Source organism: Paramisgurnus dabryanus, chromosome 8 (assembly GCF_030506205.2).
Source record: "Paramisgurnus dabryanus chromosome 8, PD_genome_1.1, whole genome shotgun sequence".
In the NCBI taxonomy this organism is placed as follows: domain Eukaryota; kingdom Metazoa; phylum Chordata; class Actinopteri; order Cypriniformes; family Cobitidae; genus Paramisgurnus; species Paramisgurnus dabryanus.
The window spans coordinates 21,573,214-21,594,081 of NC_133344.1; the positions used below are offsets into that span (position 1 = coordinate 21,573,214).

Genomic DNA, 20,868 nt, shown 5'->3' on the forward strand with positions numbered 1-20,868 from the left:
CATTATTCCCTTTTAACTAAGGTGCATTCGCATTAAGTAACTGATGGTTCGTTTTAGGCTTTGATCTGCTGAATTACAAATACTGCCATAACTTCATTGCTTTATTCTTTTCTCTACTTAAACCCTTACCTTCTTCCAATGCTGAACTGTATGTATGTGTGTGTGTTTGTATGTTTAGAGTGTGTTTAGTTAGTCAATAAAGTCTGATTTGTATCACACATGATGTTGTTTGTAGTTCATGCTCATAATCTGGAGTCACTAATCATTAAAGGTATCGCTACCTGCTCTTAAAGGTGTTGGATCAATTTTAGGATATTCATCTCCTTAGCCAAGAGAGCTATATCCTAATTTAGTCTTTAGTGTCTTACTAAACATTCGCTGGACGAGTGTTGGCCAGACACCCAAGACCTTTATTTGATCCACATACTTATAATGGATTACAACCCATTGTAAGTACTTTACATTTGAGCTTATGTTTGTTTCCCTTAATTGGGATGGTGGAGAATGTTTTTAAAATATTAATAATTAATATTATTAATTATTATTTATCATTAAGCCCCTCCTTTAAAATCGCTACACAGTTGATGCATCATTGTCAATAAAACTCTCATCTCACTAAATAGAAGTTCAATGAGAAAGCAAAATACAGGTTAAAACATTTACATTTAATTTGAGGGTATATTGTTAAAACAGGCCATATAATACAGACTGCTTGACTGAAATATCCATTGCTCATGCATGCATTGTTTTTCACACACATAAACAATAATGTGAAATTATTTACTCACACATTTTTGCTTTTACCTCTATAAAGAGTTTGACCTTCACTCTGTATAATATCAGTCAACAAAATAATATACCATGAAAGCCAGAATGATTTTGGATGTTGGTAGTGCATCCTTATAAAGTGTGTGTAAATATTTTTTCCTGACCTTTATTTGATCTTTACACACGTGTATATGTAAAGTGCATATTAGAATGCAAGTTAATTCTTCTACCCATTCATTTATTCATTTATTTATTCATTCATTCGATACTATTTTTAACAATACACAGTAGGTTTACGTTCTAATGCAGAAATAGAAATCCTTATAGGTTGCAGCCACACATTCCTTGATTTTGTCTACAGGTCTATACTGCCCTCTGCTGTAAAATACTAGAAACAGTACAGGTTTTATTGCAAAATACATAGGGTTTTATGAAACCATTCCATTAGAAAATAAATTTCCTAAGACCAACATCTCTATATCGATAACACCAGGTCGATAATGATCAGTTTATCTCATACTGTACTGTATTTGCCAATGCAAAATAGTCTTGCCTTTGCCCTTATGCTTAACAATTTGACTAATCTATCTTAGATATCTTTATACAATACAAATATATTCACGGTGGAAAAAGCAGATGTATATTATTATGGGACTCCAAGAGTCAACACGCTCTCATTCCCTCTGGGTAGCAGCGGTGAGGCTGTTGCTATAGAAACGCAGGCAGCACAGGTTGTCGTTGACTGCTCGCTGGAAAGGTATTGAAGGTTCACTCGTATGTCAGGAAAGTGTCGGGCTGGCGGATCTTAGGATCGGAGAGAGCATATCTAGGTGTTGATAAGAAGAGGGGGACATGTCGGAGCGAGTAGCGTCATGTGGAAACCTGTACGATACGAGCACGCTTCTGTTGCGATATTGCAACGGTAAGTTTGGCAGCGGCTTGAGTGAGCATGCATAATGAATGCGCGTGCCAGTGTTTGTTTTCGGTACGGGTGTTTGGTTTTTATTGCTGTTTCGATCATTGCGATTTTGTCATGTTATGACGTCATTCGCAATGTTAGATTGACATTCCACCAATGTTATGGAATTGACGTGTCAGTGTGCATCTTACGTGTGGAGGATCCAGTAAAAGTATTCAGTGCTGTTTGTGGTGAATACATTTGTTTAAATTACCGAGCAGATTAGGATACATGGAAATTTTACATTTATTATCGCACATCTGCACCGTGCTGTGTCAGGTGCAAATATATATGGCTACAGAGACAACTAAGGAATGATATTAGAAATTTCTGTTTACAATTAATATTATATATATCTTGACATATCCATAAAACAAGATCAGATTGCTTTTTGATCAGATTCCAGTTTTTATTATCCCAGACAACGCACCTGATTCAGCTTGGCAATCATTGGGCCTTTAATAATTTAATTCAGCTGTGCTGATGGTGATAAGAATGCAATGCAATGCAATGAGTTACTTATTTACCAGTGCATAATATTTATATTACCCAATATTAACATGGATACAGTAGCCTAGATAACAGGCACATGTCTGCTGATAACAATGTTTCGATGGTCAGCTGTAAGTAAACACAATGTGTCAATACAGTTTTCATATATACTAGCACCCCAGATCTCAAGTAAATTTTGATTAATGTTTAGTTTAATGTTACGCCAAAGCAATCTTGTACACAGTAACGTAATAATAAATGAGCAAATCTTATACAATATTTTTTGTAAAACACATTTAAAAACAACAGAGGAAACAAAGCGCACTAGTTGGGACAAATACAATATATAAGGGAATATGTAGTAAATGTAATAAATTTAAAAAGGCATAAATAATGTCTTCATTTACTCCATCTCAAGTACAAAACTGTACATTTCTTTGTTTTGATGAAAGTGAGGGAAGGTATTTTAAGAAAGTTTTGTAACAAACCTGTTCATGAGCCCCATTCACTTCCATGGTAGGAAAAATAATAAAGTGAATCGGGCTCATGATCGGCTCATGAAATGTGTGTGTGTGTGTGTGTGTGTGTGTGTGTGTGTGTGTGTGTGTGTGTGTGTGTGTGTGTGTGTGTGTGTTTATTAGAATAAAAACATTTATTCAGTTTGTAACAACAAATTTTTGGGGTGAACTATGCCTTTAGGCAGCACCTAAGGCACAATAAAGAGGCATAAATGAATTAATGTTAATTTATTTAACGCTTTTCACAATACACATCATTTCAATGCAGCTTTACTGAGAATTCATGTTTGTACACATAAAAACAAAAACCCATTAATTATTATGTTCATTTTAGTTATTTTTTATTATCACCATGGACTCTTCTTGCGAGCAACCATTGTACACAGCTTAGCTGCATAGCAACCATCAATGCTTAGAAACATCTATCTTATAAATACAGGTTTCCCTACGGATAGGTATCTGGGTTTAAGTGTCAGTGAGTCTTTGTTACACTGTCGGTATTGTGGTCATTGTTTTTCATTGGGTCAGTTTCTGTGACAGATGGTTTGGCTAAACGACAGATGGAGTTGTAAACCGTATATGATTAGACAAAAGTCTACTGGGTCAGAGATTGTCTGTGCTGTACAGTACCATTCGGTGTAAAACAAACATGGCACATGATATGTGGTGGGTGTCAGCATCACGCTTTAGGTTGCAGGCCAAGACCGAATATAGATATTAAAATATATAGATATCATAATAAAGAATCCATCCCAGGTGTTTTAAATAATTTGCATTTTGGAAACTTTTATGTGTATTGTTGGTTGACAAGCTGGTCATTGCACTTCCTGGTAACGCCTGACCGATGCATCAGATAGGTCTGGATTCCAGCCAGTCTGCCAACAGCACCACCAGCAGTTTTATACCGCATAGGGGACGGCTGTGTTGAACAGCATCCTGTTACAAACATCACCCTTCACTTTACTCACAGTAAGGGTGGGGGAGGGATAGGAAAGGGAGGTCCAGACACGGGATCAGCCATCCAGCAAGCGAAGGGGAAGGTGGAAGAAAGAATCTTAACACCTTTAGGAATCCCCTAGAGAGCTAGAGAGGATCAGGCTGTCTGAGTAGGTGATTGACAGGAGGACGTAGTACTGGCTGAAATGGCAGGTAGGAGTGAATACAAGCAGAACGTTATCAATGAATATTTCAGCAGACTCGGTCACTGATGAGCATACGGTTTCATCCAGGCTGCTTTTGTCTTACAGCACCTTCATCTTCCATCCTTCTCTACTTTTGCCGTCCTGATGTCACTTTTGTTATTCTAGTTTCTGTGTATGCCACCTGCCGATGGTACTTTACGCTTTGGATATCTGTGTTTTAGCACGTGCAGGAACATAAACTGCTTTATTAAATATGCACATGTAGCGTGCAACCTTGTCCATAGCCTTCAGGGGTGAGACAAGCAGGCAATGTGTTTACTATGAGTGTTTACTATGAAATATGATGATGTTTTAAAAAAATGCACAGATGATAAATAGACTTGTTTTGTTTACCATGGCATGTATATTTATGTAGTAAAGTTTGTTTTGGATTTAACTGAAAACATTCTGATGAAGGTCAGTGAGAATCAGCAGCACAAGTTAGCATTTTAAAACTGAATGAGTTGTTTGCGGATGCTGTCGGCTTTCAAATTGCTTTTACATAATTGTTATGAATTGGTCGACTTTTTATTGATAAATAATGTTTTTATAAATATTTGTAATTATGTCCAACAATATGAAAGGTACTCTCAAAATGACTGAATGCCATTGCATTAGATTAATATATGGTTTAAAACGTTTGATAATCCTTTTATCATAAAGGATAAAATGCCCCCCTCTTACAGAGTATTACTTTATTATTCACTGTGGACATATTTCACATTTGTTTTACTTTGCAAATGTTTTTGTGCTATTTCTTGAAATTAATTGTTTTGGCAATTGGTTCAAAGTCTTTCGGGGCCACTGTAAAATATAATGGGCTTTTCACTTTCCACTAATGTAATGGCTTTTTGGACAAAATCCATCACTTCATTCCAATTGCATGGTTCAGAAACTTTTCACTTATACTGTTTGTACTAATTCAAAAACTGTCCATCTCTTTCCCACTCAGATGATAATCTCTCTGCTGGCAGTGGGATGGAAATGGATGACCGTCTTTCCCACCTGGAGCAAAGGGTACAGTTGCAGGAGGATGAGATCCAGCTGTTGAAGGCGGCACTGGCAGATGCTTTGAGAAGGCTGGGTTGCTGTGAGGAGATTACGCAGGCCAGTAACAGGAAAGGGGGACCTACGAAAGGTCAGAGCTTAAAATGTTACATTTCATCACATTGACGGTCTGGCAGGGTCCACACTGAAATTCATTCAGGCCTTTTTGTTTTAATCATTATTTTATAAAGGTCAACAGGTGTAAGCTTTGCTTAAAGCCAAGAAAAAATATTTTTATTTTCAAGCAACTTACAGTGTAATGGCTGGACAATAACCTATTGAACTTCCTTGTGAGAGGTAAAATTTGCATGTCATCACACCTGTGTTCTTCCGACTTCCTTGTATCCTATAGTTCGACAAATAATGCAAGCTCTGCCATCCAAGCCTCTGACCAATGGGTACGTTCAAATAAAACGCTTGAGTGGCTATCCATCCTCCCCTTCTTCTCCTAAAAAAGATGCGATCGCATCTATCAAAAGGTGAGATTTATGCAGTCATCTCCACAATTATTTAAAAAAGAGCTCTTATTAAAAGTCAGCCCAGTATTTTGAAACAGTGCTTGTTGAAAATATTCTCACTTTCTTACCCATACTCTACACTGTACAGCATGTGTGAAAAAATTGAGAATATTTTCAATAATTTTCAAATGTACTGTACAGTGTACTGTGTGAGATTAGAGCAGTATTACTGCTTGGCCTGGGGGTGGCAGTGTTGAGTAATTTAAACTTGCATGAAGGATTTCCATGCAGATTAACAGGAAAGTTTCGTCCTGTAGACGGCGCTAGAGGTGGACATCTGGGGAATTGAGCCTTGAATGTTATAAAGCCCAGTTTTTATGTCAGGCCATTTTTGTCACCCTTGAAATAATTCAATTAAATTCAAATGTATGCATTTTACAGTTTTGCATTGCAGCAAATGCGCTTTATAGTGGCTATTTAGTAGTAAAGGGGAATATATACATACCTGTTTATCAAAAAGAGGCTTGTGAAATAGCTTATTTATACCATAATCTAACCATAATTTATTCTGCACTGAAGACGGCACAATAAAGATCTTTGCATTAAAATCACCAAAAATGCATATTTTGTTCAGTTACAGTACATCATCCTAAATGTTTTCAACAATGTTTAAATAATAATTTTAACTTGTGCAACATCCATCCTTTGTCACCTTTCAGTGGTGTTATGTCCGTGTTTTCCTCGGTTTCCACTTTTGCTTCTGTAGAAATCATAGGTGTTCATATAAGTGCACACAACATTTTGTTTTTTTATTGCAACCTAGCAGCAGTAAATGGCATAATGTATTTCCGACAGCCTTGATGAAAGTTAAAGATTTGTCAATGTTTTGGCACCATCCAGATCTAAGAAATCTCAGAAACTTTACTGACTTAAGTAACACTACTGTAAATGTATATACCTTGTGCTCTAATGGACAGGAACCCTTTAAGATATGATATGGTAAAAACCTTTGAACTTTGAAGTCCTCCCCGTATCTGTTTTTCCTTTTGTGTTTAAGTATTTCTAAATCAGAAGTTGGTTTTCACTGGTTTTCCAATTCTTGTTGTGGTTTCCATGGGTCAGGAAGAGTATGTCAACGGAACGTCTGTCCACTGTGAAGAAAGAGGCAGCAGACTCCCGCATCAGGACCATCTCATCCAGCAGCTCATCTGGTGGAAAGAGAGACAGGTATAGTAATGACGAGAATGCACTGACATTTAATGAAGAGTAGAGTACAAGTCAAGCTGCAACAGTTGCCAGAATATCTATGATTATTAAATGGGTTCTTGGAATAATGCTTTCTGATTGGTCAAGCATAACATTCATATCTGTTTAAAAGACTGTCGTCCATAGCAACCTTTTTTGTCTCTTATACCGTAGGGCTGTGTATCGGCAAGAATCTGGCGATAAGATGTGTATCCCAATACAAGGGTTGCGATACGATTCAATTTGATACATTTTGATACTGTAAGCAAGGCGATATTTTGTTGAATATTCTTATTTTGGGAATAGAATAGAATATAATTTTAGGAAAGCTATCATCAAAAACACACCACCATGAAAACCTTAGCAAACAAAAAATTTACTTTTTGTGTGAACTTGCTCCAGAGTGAGTAAAAGCTCCACTGTGTATGATCTGCTCCCATCTAGCGGTGAAATTCTATATTACAACCAACTAAATATTACTTACAGCCACCCCTCATTCAGAACGCGTTTTAACTCGTACGGTGGCCGTGTCATGCCAAGGTTAACATGGCTTCCAGTACAAAGCAAAATATGAAAAATAATGAACAATTTACAGTGTCCTTTGCCTGTGATCCGTCATAGCACACAGATTTATGTTAAACATGGAAAAAGTCTGATTTTCATGATATGTCTGCTTTAAATCTGCTTGAAACATGAGCGGGAGTAATGACGGGTTTAAAAACACGTGAACTAATATTATGTCAGAGTCCAATGCTTGTGTTTTAAGTAAACATGTTACACAATGTTTTGTCCGTGTATACGTAAGAGCTTTCTCTGATATTGCTGAAATAAGATTGCACAACTTTCACACGCAAAGTGAAACAAACGAAAGACGCGCAGATCAGCCACTTTAGTTTTATCAATGAAAGGCTAAAAATAGCGCTGTACACAGTGTGTTCGTACTAGAGGTCAGAAAACATTTATCTCAGTTTCTGTATTTCTTTGAAAACAAAACCCAAGGTTTAAAAAATAAGAACAAAAGTCAAGCAAGTTTTCTTTTGTTGTTAAGGAAAGTGCACGCACACAACCGTCTGTTCTGGTGGGACATTCCATATATTTCGTAATTAACAGCGGTTCACTTCCGCGATTTGGTACGATTGCGCTCACATCAGCAGCGAACCGATCTGGAGTTCACATGAACCAGACCCCAGACTTCCCTTTTTAAGCGGACTGGAGTACGTTTCGCGGGTGCGCACCCGAGTTCAGAAGACAGCGTTCACATCATCCAAATGTACCGAACTCTGATGTCAATCGAACCCGGGTGTGCACCAAAAGTGCCAATGTGAAAACACCCTAACAAGTGTTATGCATAACCATGCTATAGTTAGCAAAGGAACTATAAAACTTTGAGTTTTATAGAGCCAGTTGTTGTCAGTCGCCATTGAAAACAGGGAAGTAAACTGAAAACGAAACAACTGCCATTAATCTTGAAAGATGTAAAAAAAATCTATACTGCGTTTTTAAGAATCGATACAGAATCAGCAAAAATATTGTGATACACTATGTGTCTCGATATTTTCTTGGACCCCATAACTTTACTGTTAACGACTGGAAGATCTAAGACATTTTCTAAAAAAAACTGAAAATGTGTTAGTCTAAAAAAGGATGGACATATGCATCTAGGACGGCTTGGGGGTGAGTAAATCATGGGTTTAATATCATTTTTGGCCGAACTATCCCTTTAAGATGTTAAGTCAAGGCAGATTAAAAATAGACTGTTGTTCAGTGTCTTTTTAGATGACAAACCCAGACTATTGGTCAGGCAGACACCCAGCATTTACAGTCTTAGGTTTTCTCTTTAAAGCTGTAGTGCCAAAACCCTGGGAGGATTTTCTCATCTGCATGTTAGAACAGATACTGTTTAATTTCTTATTAGGAAAGACATGTGATTTAACAACTACTGTTTAGCTTTTTTGTCCATACACTAAATGGGATCAAATAATCATAAATAATTTAGAATGTGTATACACTGAGTACCACAAAATAAAGTCATCAATATGGGGCAGTTTCTTGGACAGGGCTTATCCTGGTTCCAGACTAAATTGCATGTTTGAGCTGCCTTAATTAAAAAACACCTTGTATTGACATATTTTGACATATATCAGTGCCATTGTTTTGTCTTAAGATGGACACCAGTTATGTTTTTGTAAGGTATGTCTGTATAAACTACGTAAATGTCCAAATATAAATAAGGCCTAGTCCTGGATTAATCTAAACCCTGCCCATAAAAGAGTTAACAACTAAACACTATAATTTATGAGCTCACTACTGTAGCACTTGCCCCCAAATCTAATTTATTGACAAAAAGCAACACAACTTTTGATTTCTTAACGGATCCATCGTTGAAAAACATGATTAAGCTTTTGTTGGTACCACAACACAATAAAAGCTCCAGTATAATAAAGGGTTAACTATCCATTCAAACAAGTTTCCCTCTGCACACCTGCGGGTTATTTGTACAGCAGATAGTCCTATTTGATAGTGGTGTTTTATCTTTGGCATTGTGATTGTTTGAGACTAAACTTTGTTCAGTCACTTGTTGGTTAACACGGTCACCACTGCAACAGCCTCTTGACTGAGGAGTGTATCATGTTACTGCTTTAAAGCACTAAGGGGTGGGGTCACCCGGAAAGGGGCTGTCATGCATAATGAGGAAGTGTCCTGCTATTGGTTAGTGAGGTCCAGGGCTGAAGTTAACTCAAACAAGGAACTCAGTCTTTTGCGTGACGGTTCTTCAAATCCCAACCAGCACTTAAACTGCGTAACGGAACAGACAACATGAAGAGATCAACAAGGTAAAAAACTTTACCTTAGTGGGTTTCATTGTAGATCAGTTTTAGCATGAACCGGCTGATTTCTGCTTCCTGTAACAAAGCAAATAGTGGAAGGTAAACATAAATGTTGAGAGCAGCATCCCAAACAGCTTCTTTACTGTAGAGAAACCAAAACATCTTGAATGACTTTGATTAAAAAAAAATGTCTTTAACACTTATTAACAGTCTTACAGTTTTATGCTTAATCTTCATGTGTTACATTTGCTGTTGTAATGTTTGTCGACTTTTGTTTGTTTGCTTTGCCTGAGGTTTTGTGCGTGAGTTGTGTAGCCAAAATGTGCATGTATCCATCTGGCTTTAATTTTCTAAAATTAATCCTAGTTATTGTGTTCCCAACTTCTATTGATGTTGACGAAATGTGACTTTTAATATGCTTTACTGTCTCTGTTCAATGTTTGTATGGCATTCTGTGCTTTTGTACTCATGAGCTATTGATGGTCAACCAGATGTATTAAACATGAAAGTCACAAACACACAACTCAAGATCTGAAGGCAAATTAGATTAAGTGCTCTACAGGAAAGATAATGGTTTGGATGAACATTAGTTCCAATAAATGCGAGCAAATATTTGTATCGCTTCCCGTAGTGGTTTGACTTGATCGGTCAGAAACACTTTGCTTGCAAATCTTTCTTTGGTGGTTTTTGCTAGAACATCTACTAAGTGTTCAATCTGAACACCTTACTAGTAATATGTGTTTGGTTTATTAGTATATGGCTCTTAGTTTGAGGTCAGAAACATTACTGCTATATACTTGCACCATTATATTAAGTGTTCGCTACATAACCTAAATTGATCAGTGGCGAAATGGATTTTTCTAGGATGTGCTAATGGAAAAATTGATTTGTTGCCAAGCTTGCAGCCTAAAATCAGGTGTGTAGATTGCTCATACAGTAAAATAAATATGATTAATGCAATGTTGCATGGACACAAACACAATATTGTTGAAGTGTTTGATTCAAGGCCATCCACAATCTGTCAGTCTTCAATTTACATAACAGCCTCATTTGGCCCCTCGCACATTCAGTTTTTGGCAAAAGATGCTGTTGGCCATCCAACTAGCCTCTCATTTGGATACCTCAAGTAATTTATTTTCATCAATACCAGATTGATGGGTCTAATTTATTATTGATATACACTAAAGCTGCTTCAGACAGTCTGTCAGTCAAACCTTGCATCAGCATACAGGAAGTGAAAAGCTGTGGTTAGAAAAAGCTTATACAGAATGCACGCACACAAACAGGCAGAAAATGTTTCATGTGGGCTATTTATTGGCAAACAGCCCACCTCGCCCTGCTTTGGTCGTGCAAACCGGCTCTGAATCTGCCTTTCCAGTGCAACAAACTGAGTCCTCTCCACATACACGACTCTACATGAAAGCAGAGTCAATAATAAAAGCTGAGGGCACACAATTAGTCATCTCCTGATAGAACACATTGTCAAACAAAAGTTAAAAAAAAAATTGTGTAAACATTTCGTTTAGCCGTTCAGACATTTTTAAAATAAAGAGTCATTTGGTGCATGAAGTTATGAATGAATGACCAACCTTTTTCTTTTCTGTCTTGCAGCAAAACCAAAGAATGTACTTTCAATGCTGGTAAGTTTTTTTGTTTTCAATTCTGACATGAAAATATTGTACAAACCATAAAATACTCACAAAGGCCCATCAACCATCTACACTAGCAACCATTTGGAACACCTTAGCAACAGCAGTGCCTCGGCAATCACTTACAACATTTTTACATTTTGGTGGTGGCTAGGTGTGCATGGACAAGCACCATTTATTTTTATTTATTTATTATTTATTTATTTATTTGAGCCGTAGCTATTATGCTCAAAAGGAGTGGGCCGTAGCAAAAAAGCTTATAAACGCCCTCTCCAAAAATTCACATTACAGTAATACAAAAATCATAATACAAAACAACACAAAACCACGATACAACATCAAACAAAAAAACAAATCAAACAATATGCAATAAAACAAAAATGTATATACACTTGCAATATCTAATTGTACAATACTCCTAATGGTAAATCATTTATTCTTCTTTATACTTTTCAAAAATCTTTTGTTTGTATTTTAATTTAGATTTTATTTTGTAAATGTTACCCGTCTGTAAAAACCCAGTCATTTTTGTCATTTAGTTTTCTAAGCTCAAAATCTTGCACAAAGTAAAGAACATTATGTGAAAATATAACCTTGATATCTTTAATATTGACCCAGTAAGGTCATGTCAAAGATTGAAATAATGACTGAAATCAAACTTTGATGCTCCTAATTTTAAGTGTTTTATTAATCAAAATCAATGTCTTTATTCATAAATGTGTCCTCGTTGGTGTCAAATGACCTCAGCCAATGATCTGACTTTTCTTTGTAATCTTAGAATTTCTTCTCTTTACTTACATTGAACGGTAAAGTCCAAGGAGGCGTCCATGTCGTTCCGCTGTATTGATAAACTATAATAGCAAAGAGCACTAGCCTACCAACGCGTTTCCACAACGCGTTTTCATTCAGAACACGTGAACCAGCTGAAACGGACAAGGAGATCAGTGAGTTCATAATGGCTACCGTAGTTGCAACATGCATTTGGAAAATCGAAGCGCTAGAGAGCACTATTCGTTTGAATGCAAAATACAATTTCACCACTAGGTGGGGGTAAATCCTACTTGTTGTCCCTTTAACTATTCTACTACATGCATTGCTTTCTTTTTCAAGTAAAGCTGTATAAGATTTGTTTAACTGTGGTCAGTACATGCAGAGACTCCTAGTATGTCTGTTCTGATCCCATTCTTGTCTACATTACAGATGAAAACTATTAATGCATCCAATCAGGCTCATTTTTTAAGCTGGTCTCTAAGATTTTACAAACCAGCGTTTTATTCTGTATCTGTTTATGCAGTCTCACGTTTCTCACGTCTTTTTCAAACAGATGATGGTTACGTGAGGATGTTTCTACGTGGCCGTCCAATCACGATGCATATTCCTGACCAGCAGAGGGACAGCTACAGTCTTGACAACCGGATTGCCCTGCCAGAACGCAAGCTTAAGCTTCAGTGGGTGTATCCTTACTATTGTCCTGGTAATGGAGATGTGTGCAATTTCAGTGAATAATTTAAATGCTGTTTGTTTACCGGACAAATCCACTCATTAACATTTGATTTTAGCACTGAATCAATCAATAAAGTGTACATGGATACAGAAAGTTAATTAAACACTTATATTGTGATTTTAATTATTAATTAAAATGCATCAGTGAACTTTAGTTGAACTTTAGGGTAAATGTATTAAATTAAAACCATGTTAACTTCTTATGTGGCACAGAAAACTACTGCAAGGGTTTGCTTAACACTCTTCATCAGGTATGGGTATAGGGGCAGAGACTGCCGTTCCAACCTTTACTTGCTGCCGACAGGAGAGATTGTGTACTTCAATGCTTCTGTAGTGGTGCTGTACAATGTAGAGGAACAGCAACAAAGACACTATCTGGGCCATAATGATGACGTCAAATGGTAAATATCATCAAGGCTTGATTTTAATTATTAATTTTACATTAATTTCAATATATGACTTGACCTTACTTGGACACTATTAAAAATATCATGTAGGATGATTGTTTTTGGTAAAAAAAAAACAATCACAAAAAAATTTATTTCCCCATTCATTTTTTTTCTACAGATATGTAAAAATTATAGATTTTAAGTTTTTTGCAACAAGCATGTTTATACTTATATAAGTGGTGTAGTTTTTGTTAAAAAAAAATTATTTTATATATATTATACAGTGAGTCTGTCTTAAAGGGACACTCCACTTTTTTGAAAATGTGCTCATTTTCCAGCTTCCCTAGAGTTAAACAGTTACCTTTATGTAGGGCGAAATAAACATCTTTAAAACAGACAAGGTCATAATTCAAAGGTCTATAAACTGTTAATACAGTATGTCCCTATCATGGTCATATGATCTGCATGAAAAAATGCATTGTTCTACTGCCTAGCATGTTACAGAAACAGTCGGTGTACTCCGGAAGTATAAAGCAAATTTGCATATTAGGGTCATATCTTCCTTCAGTTAGCCGACTCTTATCTTTAAGATAAACTTATCTCACGGTATATTCAAATATACCTGCAATCAAACCATATCGCTTCTGCGTTCCGGTTTAACATTTTTGTTTGATTGCTTGGCACTGCTTTTACTATAAACAATATAGACAGTATTGCAAACATGCTTTTCAAAGTAAAACTGAATTTTGTGCAACCCTAATGAATATGCAAAAGTTTAAAAAAAAGTGATTAAAACGCTGTGATTCATCCTATGGTTCCCTGAAGAGAGAGTAATGGGAAAGCTTTTCTGACAAGCAGTAATCCTAACAATGTCCTCTTTGCAGTTTGGCCATCCATCCAGACATGGTCACCATAGCAACTGGACAAGTTGCCGGTACATCCAAAGATGGCAAAGTAAGTTAACTATTGCATTGTGGAGTAGTTTGTGTTGATCATATGGCTAAAAAGCACTTTGTGCACTTTTCGGTCTGTGTTGGATAATCAAATAGAAGTGCATTAGAGTGGTCAAATAATCTTAATCTGTAAAAGAAAAGATTTTAGATGAATGTAAATTGCTTTTGCACATAACGTTTTGTTTTCCCATCAGCCTTTGCAGCCTCATGTTCGTGTTTGGGATTCTGTCAGTTTGAATACGCTGCATGTGATAGGAATGGGTGTGATTGACCGTGCTGTCACCTGTGTGGCCTTTTCCAAATCGGTAATAGTTTTTTGCCATTTTTGTATAATTAATCTATGTATTCTGATTGATTTTAGTAATGGTCGTTGTTAATATATATAAGAATGCACAATGGATATACAGAATAAACAATGGTGTTTTACATAGCTATACTATCTTCCCCCTTCCCAGAATGGTGGTGCTCATTTGTGTGCGGTTGATGATGCAAATGACCACATTTTGTCTGTTTGGGACTGGCAAAAAGAAAAACAACTAGCTGAAGTTAAGGTGAGACCGGATGAGTGTCATACTTTAGAAACCAGTACTGTATTTATGAATTGTGAAGCAGTCAAATTTAGTGTAAACACATAGTGTGTTACATTATTTATGATATGTACAGTAATAAAGCTAATGTTTGTTACATCAAAGCATTTTGAGCATTTGATCACTATAAGACCGCACAAAGCTTTCCAGATAATGAACTCTTTTAGTATAGCTAACACACTATATGTGTGTGCTTGCTGGGAAGTAGTTCCTCTTTATATTAGAGAAAGTTGAAACGCACCAACCTGGTTTTTAAAGGAACATGTAGCTAATATCTTTTGTGATATACACTTGTCACTTTGCAGTGTTCAAATGACTCTGTGCTGGGTGCTGTCTTCCATCCTATGGAGGCCAACTTGATTGTCACTTGCGGGAAGTCTCATATCAACTTCTGGACAATGGAAGGAAGCACATTAACCAAACGCCAGGGACTGTTTGAGGTTTGCAAAATTTACTTATCTAAAATATCTTATCTGACACTGTATTGCAGGAAGATTATTTACATGAGACATTTTAACTTTGTGCATGTAGTGTGTTTAGATTCTGACCAAACATTGTGTAAATACGGTGAGAAAATTCTTGAATTAAAAAAGTTTTATTTTATGATTAATTTTCTCACTCCATTGGCAGATATTTTTGTTTGTTTTAAGCACAAATTCACTTAAATGTTTTCTTCTAAAAACTAGACTTATTTTATTAGGTCATTTTGCACATCAAGAAATTGCAATCAAAAACAATTCTTATATAGGCCAACCTACAGTAGAGAATTTATCAAACCGTGTGATTTAATTATAGTTCCTTTATGACACTTATTAATAACGATTCATTATTATTATTATTATATTTCTAAGTCATTTAAAAAATATTATTCTCTTGATTTTGTTTTTTCTTATGCCTTCTTATTGTCAATTTTAAAGACAGATGAATATTTGAGTACCCTGTTGTGTTTTTCACAAAATAAAACAATACAGAAACCATAATTGTATAACACTGCACTGTTTTAAACCCAACTCCTTTTTTAAAACATTCCTTATTAAAATTATATTCAGTATTTGTAATGTAATGTCATGGTAAAAAATATAAGTAGTTTTAATATAGCTAGCAACTTTTTTATAGCAACTTGTAGTGTAGCACTGCAAAAAATGACTTTCTTACTTAGTATTTTTGTCTTGTTTTCAGGAGAAATATCTAATAATTCTTAAATTAAGATGTATTTTCTTGATGAGCAAAATTCCCTAAGAAAATAAGTCTAGTTTTTAAACAAACAATATCAAATTTAAGTGAATATAAACAAATCTCTACCAATGGGGTGAGAAAATATTGCTTGAATTAAGTGTTTAAGAAAAAAGAAAACTTATTTCAAGATTTTTTGCTTATTTCTTACCCCATTGGCAGATAGTTTTGCTTGTTTTAAGCACAAATTTACTTAAATTTGATATTGTTTGTTTAAAAACTAGACTTATTTTCTTAGGGCATTTTGCTCATCAAGAAAAAAAACATCTTAATTTAAGTATTTTTTGATATTTCTACTGAAAACAAGACAAAAATTCTTTTTTTTTATTTGCAGTGCTACACTACAAGTTACTATTAAAAAGTTACTTTTTTTACCATGACATTATATTAAAAATAATATTAATGTAATTTTAATAAGGAATGTTTAAAAAAAGGAGTTAAGGTTTAAAACAGTGCAGTGTTGTACAACTATGGTTTATGTATTGTTTTAGTTTGTGAAAAACACAACAGGCTGCTCAAATATTTATCTTAAACTGCAGTCTTTAAAATTGACAATGAAAAGGCAAAAAAGAAACTACTTTTTCAGATGGGTATAGCTTGGCTGTAGTTGAACTGATAAGCAGCTTGTAGCTTATCTAACTACAGTTTCAAAGTACCTTCCCCAACACTGGAACTGTGTAGTATTCAATTGTGGAGTAAGACAGTTTTTTCTTTCTTTTTTTTTTACAAATTCTGAGGTCATTTTTTTGGGGGGACTAAAATTATGGCTCAGTGACGCACTGGAGCCACTGGGAATGGCCCTTAACACAATTGCAAGTATCTGTTCAGGTTGTAACAGCATTTGAAAGTTGAGAGAGACAGCAGCTTTCTTGCAAGTGGGTGTGGTCTTATCGCAGACAGCGGACACGCCCTCAGCATTTGAGAGCAAAGAATTCTGCCTATTTTTCTAAGATTTTAAAAACTTATTTCATTTACTTACCAGTGTTTTTCTTCATTCAAATTTGGCTGATGTGACAAATGAAGAACAGATTTAATATCTGATCCACTTGTGCATTCATATTTTTTATTCCAGAAACATGAGAAACCCAAGTATGTGCTTTGTGTTGCCTTCGCTGAGAATGGAGATGCGATTACAGGGGATTCGAGTGGAAACATCTACGTCTGGGCAAAAGGTTTTTAACTAACTTATAGTTGCTTCATTTGATTGCTATCTGTGAAATGACTTCGACTTCCTCGGTATATTACTGAATGATTTGATCGTGACCATTGTTTTAAAGGTGGACAGAAGATCAGCCAGGTGGTTTCGGGAGCTCATGAGGGTGGGATCTTCTCTCTGTGTGTGCTGAAGGACGGAACGCTTGTGTCCGGTGGAGGAAAAGATCGCAAAGTGCTGCTCTGGGACCATGATTACCGTAAAAAGAGCGAGATTGAGGTACATTTGATTTTGTATGTTTTCGTAATTCTACAGAACACTCATAATTAAACCCAGAGAGCAAAATGGAATAAAATACCCCTTTATAAATTTCCATGCAACTTCGAAAATTACGCATGCGGTTTTGATCTTCGTGTATTCTTGGTATGAAAATGTATTCCAGACATTGCTGTTTTCTTTATTAAACCCAGATACATCAGCAATGAATTCACTCTGTTTAGAACATTGTGTACAAATCTTATTTTAGCTGACCTGTACAGATCTTAATGATGATGACGTTCCCTAATTATGTTCCATGTAATCAGGTTCCCGAGGCATTTGGCCCCGTGCGCACTTTAGCGGAAGGAAAGCAAGATGAACTATTTGTCGGAACGACACGAAATGCTGTTCTTCGGGGTTCCTTCTCTGGTTCCCTCACGCCCATAGTTCAGGTATGCATTGGAGGAAATACAGTGTGTTTTTGAGAAAATCAGCAGGCATTCAATTTTCTTCCTGTAATGAAGAGTTGTCATTCTTATCCTGTGTATGCATTGTGCTTTTGAAAGGGTCACACTGATGAGTTATGGGGTCTGGATGTTCATCCCAGTACCGAACAGTTTGTGACGTGTGGTCAAGACAAGCAGGTTCATCTCTGGGATACCTGCACTCATCTGCCTCTGTGGAGCAAGACCATTGAGGTTATTTCAAACATTTAAAACCATTATGAGAAAAAATATTACTTCATATACTGTGCAGTAAAGTCACAATAGCCGCATGTGCACTACTGCGCCTATAGTGGGTGTGCTAATGTTAAGACTTTGGTCCCCGTTAGGAGGCATGCAAACCGGCGGCTATGTTTTCAATTGTTTCCTATGGAAGCGTCACGCTTTTTAAAAATGCCAGCAGCTGGCGGGTTTTGTCAGCGCTGAACACTGCCACTCTCAATTTTTTAACTTTGGGTGACACTCAGCCATCCAATCACAGTGGAGGAGGGGCGGGACAAATATTAAAACAACCAACCGGTGCATCGTTCAAAGACTGATAAACAAAGCAGAAGTATCATAGCAACCAAACTTTGGGCGCAACTTTTGGCGTTAAACTATCTCATATCCATAAGTTTTATAAGACCAACCTGCTAGGTATAAGTACAATTAATTATAAATGGTAAGTGGTATTTATTAATATCATATTGTCATTATGCCTGTACTGTGGTTGTCACAGTGCCACTAAGTTGTGTTGCTTTTCAATATCAATATACAGTTACTAGTTTAGTTGCATAGCTTTCAGCTGTGTGCATATGTACCCGAAAAAAGTTGTATACGTCTGAATTTATGTCGCTCTGCATAAGTCATCTGGTATAATTGAAACGATTGGCTATATTGGCAGATGCATTTTATAGAAGTCGCCGGAAGTTGCCAATCTTCCATTGAAATCAATGAGACCACATCGCTCTGCTAGTCGCTGCTAGTCTGAAATCAGATTTAATCAGTGTCCGTTTGCCTTTTTCAGGCGCTTCTAAATGCTTTGGTGTACACGCTCCCTTACTTGCTGATATCTATTTGAATTCGTTGTTTTTTTCTTTTGCTTTTTTCATCGATGGGGACTTTAGGACCCTGGTCGTTCTGTTGGGTTTCATCCCAGTGGTGCTGTGCTTGCTGTGGGCACTATGACAGGAAGGTATGTTTGCACATGGAAACTTTACAATAAGGTTTGACTTTACAGTTTAAATTGGGAAATCCTCTTTTAAACTAAAAATGTATGTATTCCCAGGGAACACACCTACTGATAAAATGTATAGCATAAATGTACTGTAAATTTCTTTTGGATTAAATTGTCTGTCAAATCCATAAATGTAAGATTTGAATAGATTTCATCTGCAGTTTTTTACTTAGCTGGTGCCAAAATGTGTAAACTTGTTATGTTTTTAAGGTGGCTGGTGCTGGACACCGACACACGTGATCTTGTCTCTATGCATACAGATGGCAATGAAATAATCTCCAATGTTAAATATTCTCCTGGTGCGTTGGATTGTTTGTGTGCTTTTAGTCATAACTTGGTTTCATTCACTTTAAATATGAAATATGTCTATCAATCATCTGTCTCTTTGTCATACTGTAGATGGGGCGTACCTGGCCGTAGCATCCCATGACAATTTTGTTTACATCTACTCTGTTACTGAGAATGGCCGGAAATACAGTCGAGTTGGCAAATGCACTGTGAGTTTTATAAAAGAGCAGACATGTCTTTCTCATCTTTTATACTCATTTTGTAGCATTCATTCAATCCTTTGTGTCTCGCATCCATAGGGACACTCCAGTTTTGTAACCCATCTCGATTGGTCCGTTGACAGCCAGTTCATCGTAACCAACTCAGGCGACTATGAGATTTTGTTCTGTGAGTTGTTTGTTCTAACAGTTAAGCGAACGGAGATCACATATTATTGTCATGTTGACCTCTATCTTGTCCCCTAAATAGGGGAGGCATCCAGTGGGAAGCACATCACAAGTGCAGATGCAGTACGTAACCTGGAGTGGGCCACCTCTACATGTGTGCTGGGGTTCAGTGTGTTTGGTAAGTCACAAAATAACCTTACAGCTCACCTGCTAATCTCAAATTTATTATGTTTTTTAATATCAACTTAAATTAAAAGCAGTTTTCTTCTCATTTGTTATTTTTTGTTTCTCTAGGCATCTGGCCAGAAGGTGCTGATGGCACAGACATCAATGCTGTGTGCAGGTCACATGACAAACAACTGCTTGCCTCAGCTGATGATTTTGGCAAAGTGCACTTGTTCTCCAACCCCTGTTCCCAGCCAAGGGTAACATTCTTTATATTTTTTTCTATCGTAGCCCTTGCATAATTTTTCATACCCCTTAACAAACCCCTGTCCTGTCTTTATGCTCAGGCTCCCAGCCATATCTATGGTGGGCATAGCAGCCATGTGACCAACGTTGCCTTTCTCCATGACGACAGTCATCTTATTTCTACTGGTGGGAAGGACACCAGCATTCTTCAATGGGTGCTTGCCTAGCAATACAATACCTGAGCAATCCTGCTGCAACCTCACTGTAGATTTCTGCCCAGTAGAGGGCAGCACTGCTGTGCCTAATCTCCTTCTTCACTTTTTCATCTGCTGTACTACTGTGTATGTTATTGGGTTTTCCATTAAGAGGCCAGTTTTGTCACTTGTCCAGGTGTAAGTAATGTGATGATCTGAGGGTTGGAAGCTGATCTTAATTCAATGCTAAACTCTATAATGAATTGAATCGTGTACTTTGCTCACCACTAGAGGGTGCAGGAGAATTTAAGCATGAGATGTTGACACTATTTAAACCTATTTAAAGAGTTTTAGCTGCTATTTGTGTTGCTGAAGCATATAGAAATAATTAATGCAGTTACGTAGTGGGAGTTGTATTTTATTATCAGAAGTACATACAGTAATAATGTTGTGGCACTTAGCTTTTGATGCATATACTGTAGGGGTGAACTTAAGCCGTGCTTTGCCTTTTATTTGTTAATAAAGTTTCTCATATAGCATTGCGTTTTCTCTCAAAATGTGTGTTTTTGTTTTTGAGAATGTTAAACTTTGAATTGCATTATGCTTTGACCACTATTAATGTTTGAACCCATTGAACTCTAACCATGTTA

General features: G+C 36.5%; 1 protein-coding gene across 2 annotated transcripts; it reads left to right on the forward strand.

Annotated features, from left to right (window-relative positions):
• The first annotated feature begins 1,510 nt into the window (after positions 1 to 1,510).
• eml2 (EMAP like 2) lies at positions 1,511 to 20,757 on the forward strand. 2 transcript variants are annotated; one of them, XM_065280971.2, is made up of 22 exons: positions 1,511 to 1,690; positions 4,870 to 5,055; positions 5,317 to 5,443; positions 6,545 to 6,649; positions 11,107 to 11,135; positions 12,469 to 12,598; positions 12,899 to 13,048; positions 13,921 to 13,990; positions 14,184 to 14,294; positions 14,445 to 14,540; positions 14,882 to 15,016; positions 16,882 to 16,981; positions 17,087 to 17,241; positions 17,547 to 17,672; positions 17,787 to 17,918; positions 18,830 to 18,897; positions 19,150 to 19,238; positions 19,339 to 19,436; positions 19,527 to 19,614; positions 19,696 to 19,791; positions 19,908 to 20,038; positions 20,126 to 20,757. In XM_065280971.2, exons 1-22 carry the CDS (start codon positions 1,621 to 1,623, stop codon positions 20,249 to 20,251), a joined length of 2,418 nt encoding a protein of 805 aa, XP_065137043.1. In that variant the 5' UTR covers positions 1,511 to 1,620; the 3' UTR covers positions 20,252 to 20,757. The 2 variants fall into 2 exon arrangements, with proteins under 2 accessions (XP_065137043.1, XP_065137044.1); XM_065280972.2 differs by lacking the exons at positions 1,511 to 1,690; positions 4,870 to 5,055; positions 5,317 to 5,443; positions 6,545 to 6,649 and adding an exon at positions 9,372 to 9,501.
• The last annotated feature ends 111 nt before the right edge of the window (positions 20,758 to 20,868 follow it).

Coding starts and splice junctions, on each gene's coding strand:
- eml2 (XM_065280971.2), top strand. CDS start 1,621: ATGTCGGAGCGAGTAGCGTCATGTGGAAACCTGTACGATACGAGCACG. Junction 1,691..4,869: donor TCTGTTGCGATATTGCAACG/GTAAGTTTGGCA, acceptor TTTCCCACTCAG/ATGATAATCTCTCTGCTGGC. Junction 5,056..5,316: donor GAAAGGGGGACCTACGAAAG/GTCAGAGCTTAA, acceptor TGTATCCTATAG/TTCGACAAATAATGCAAGCT.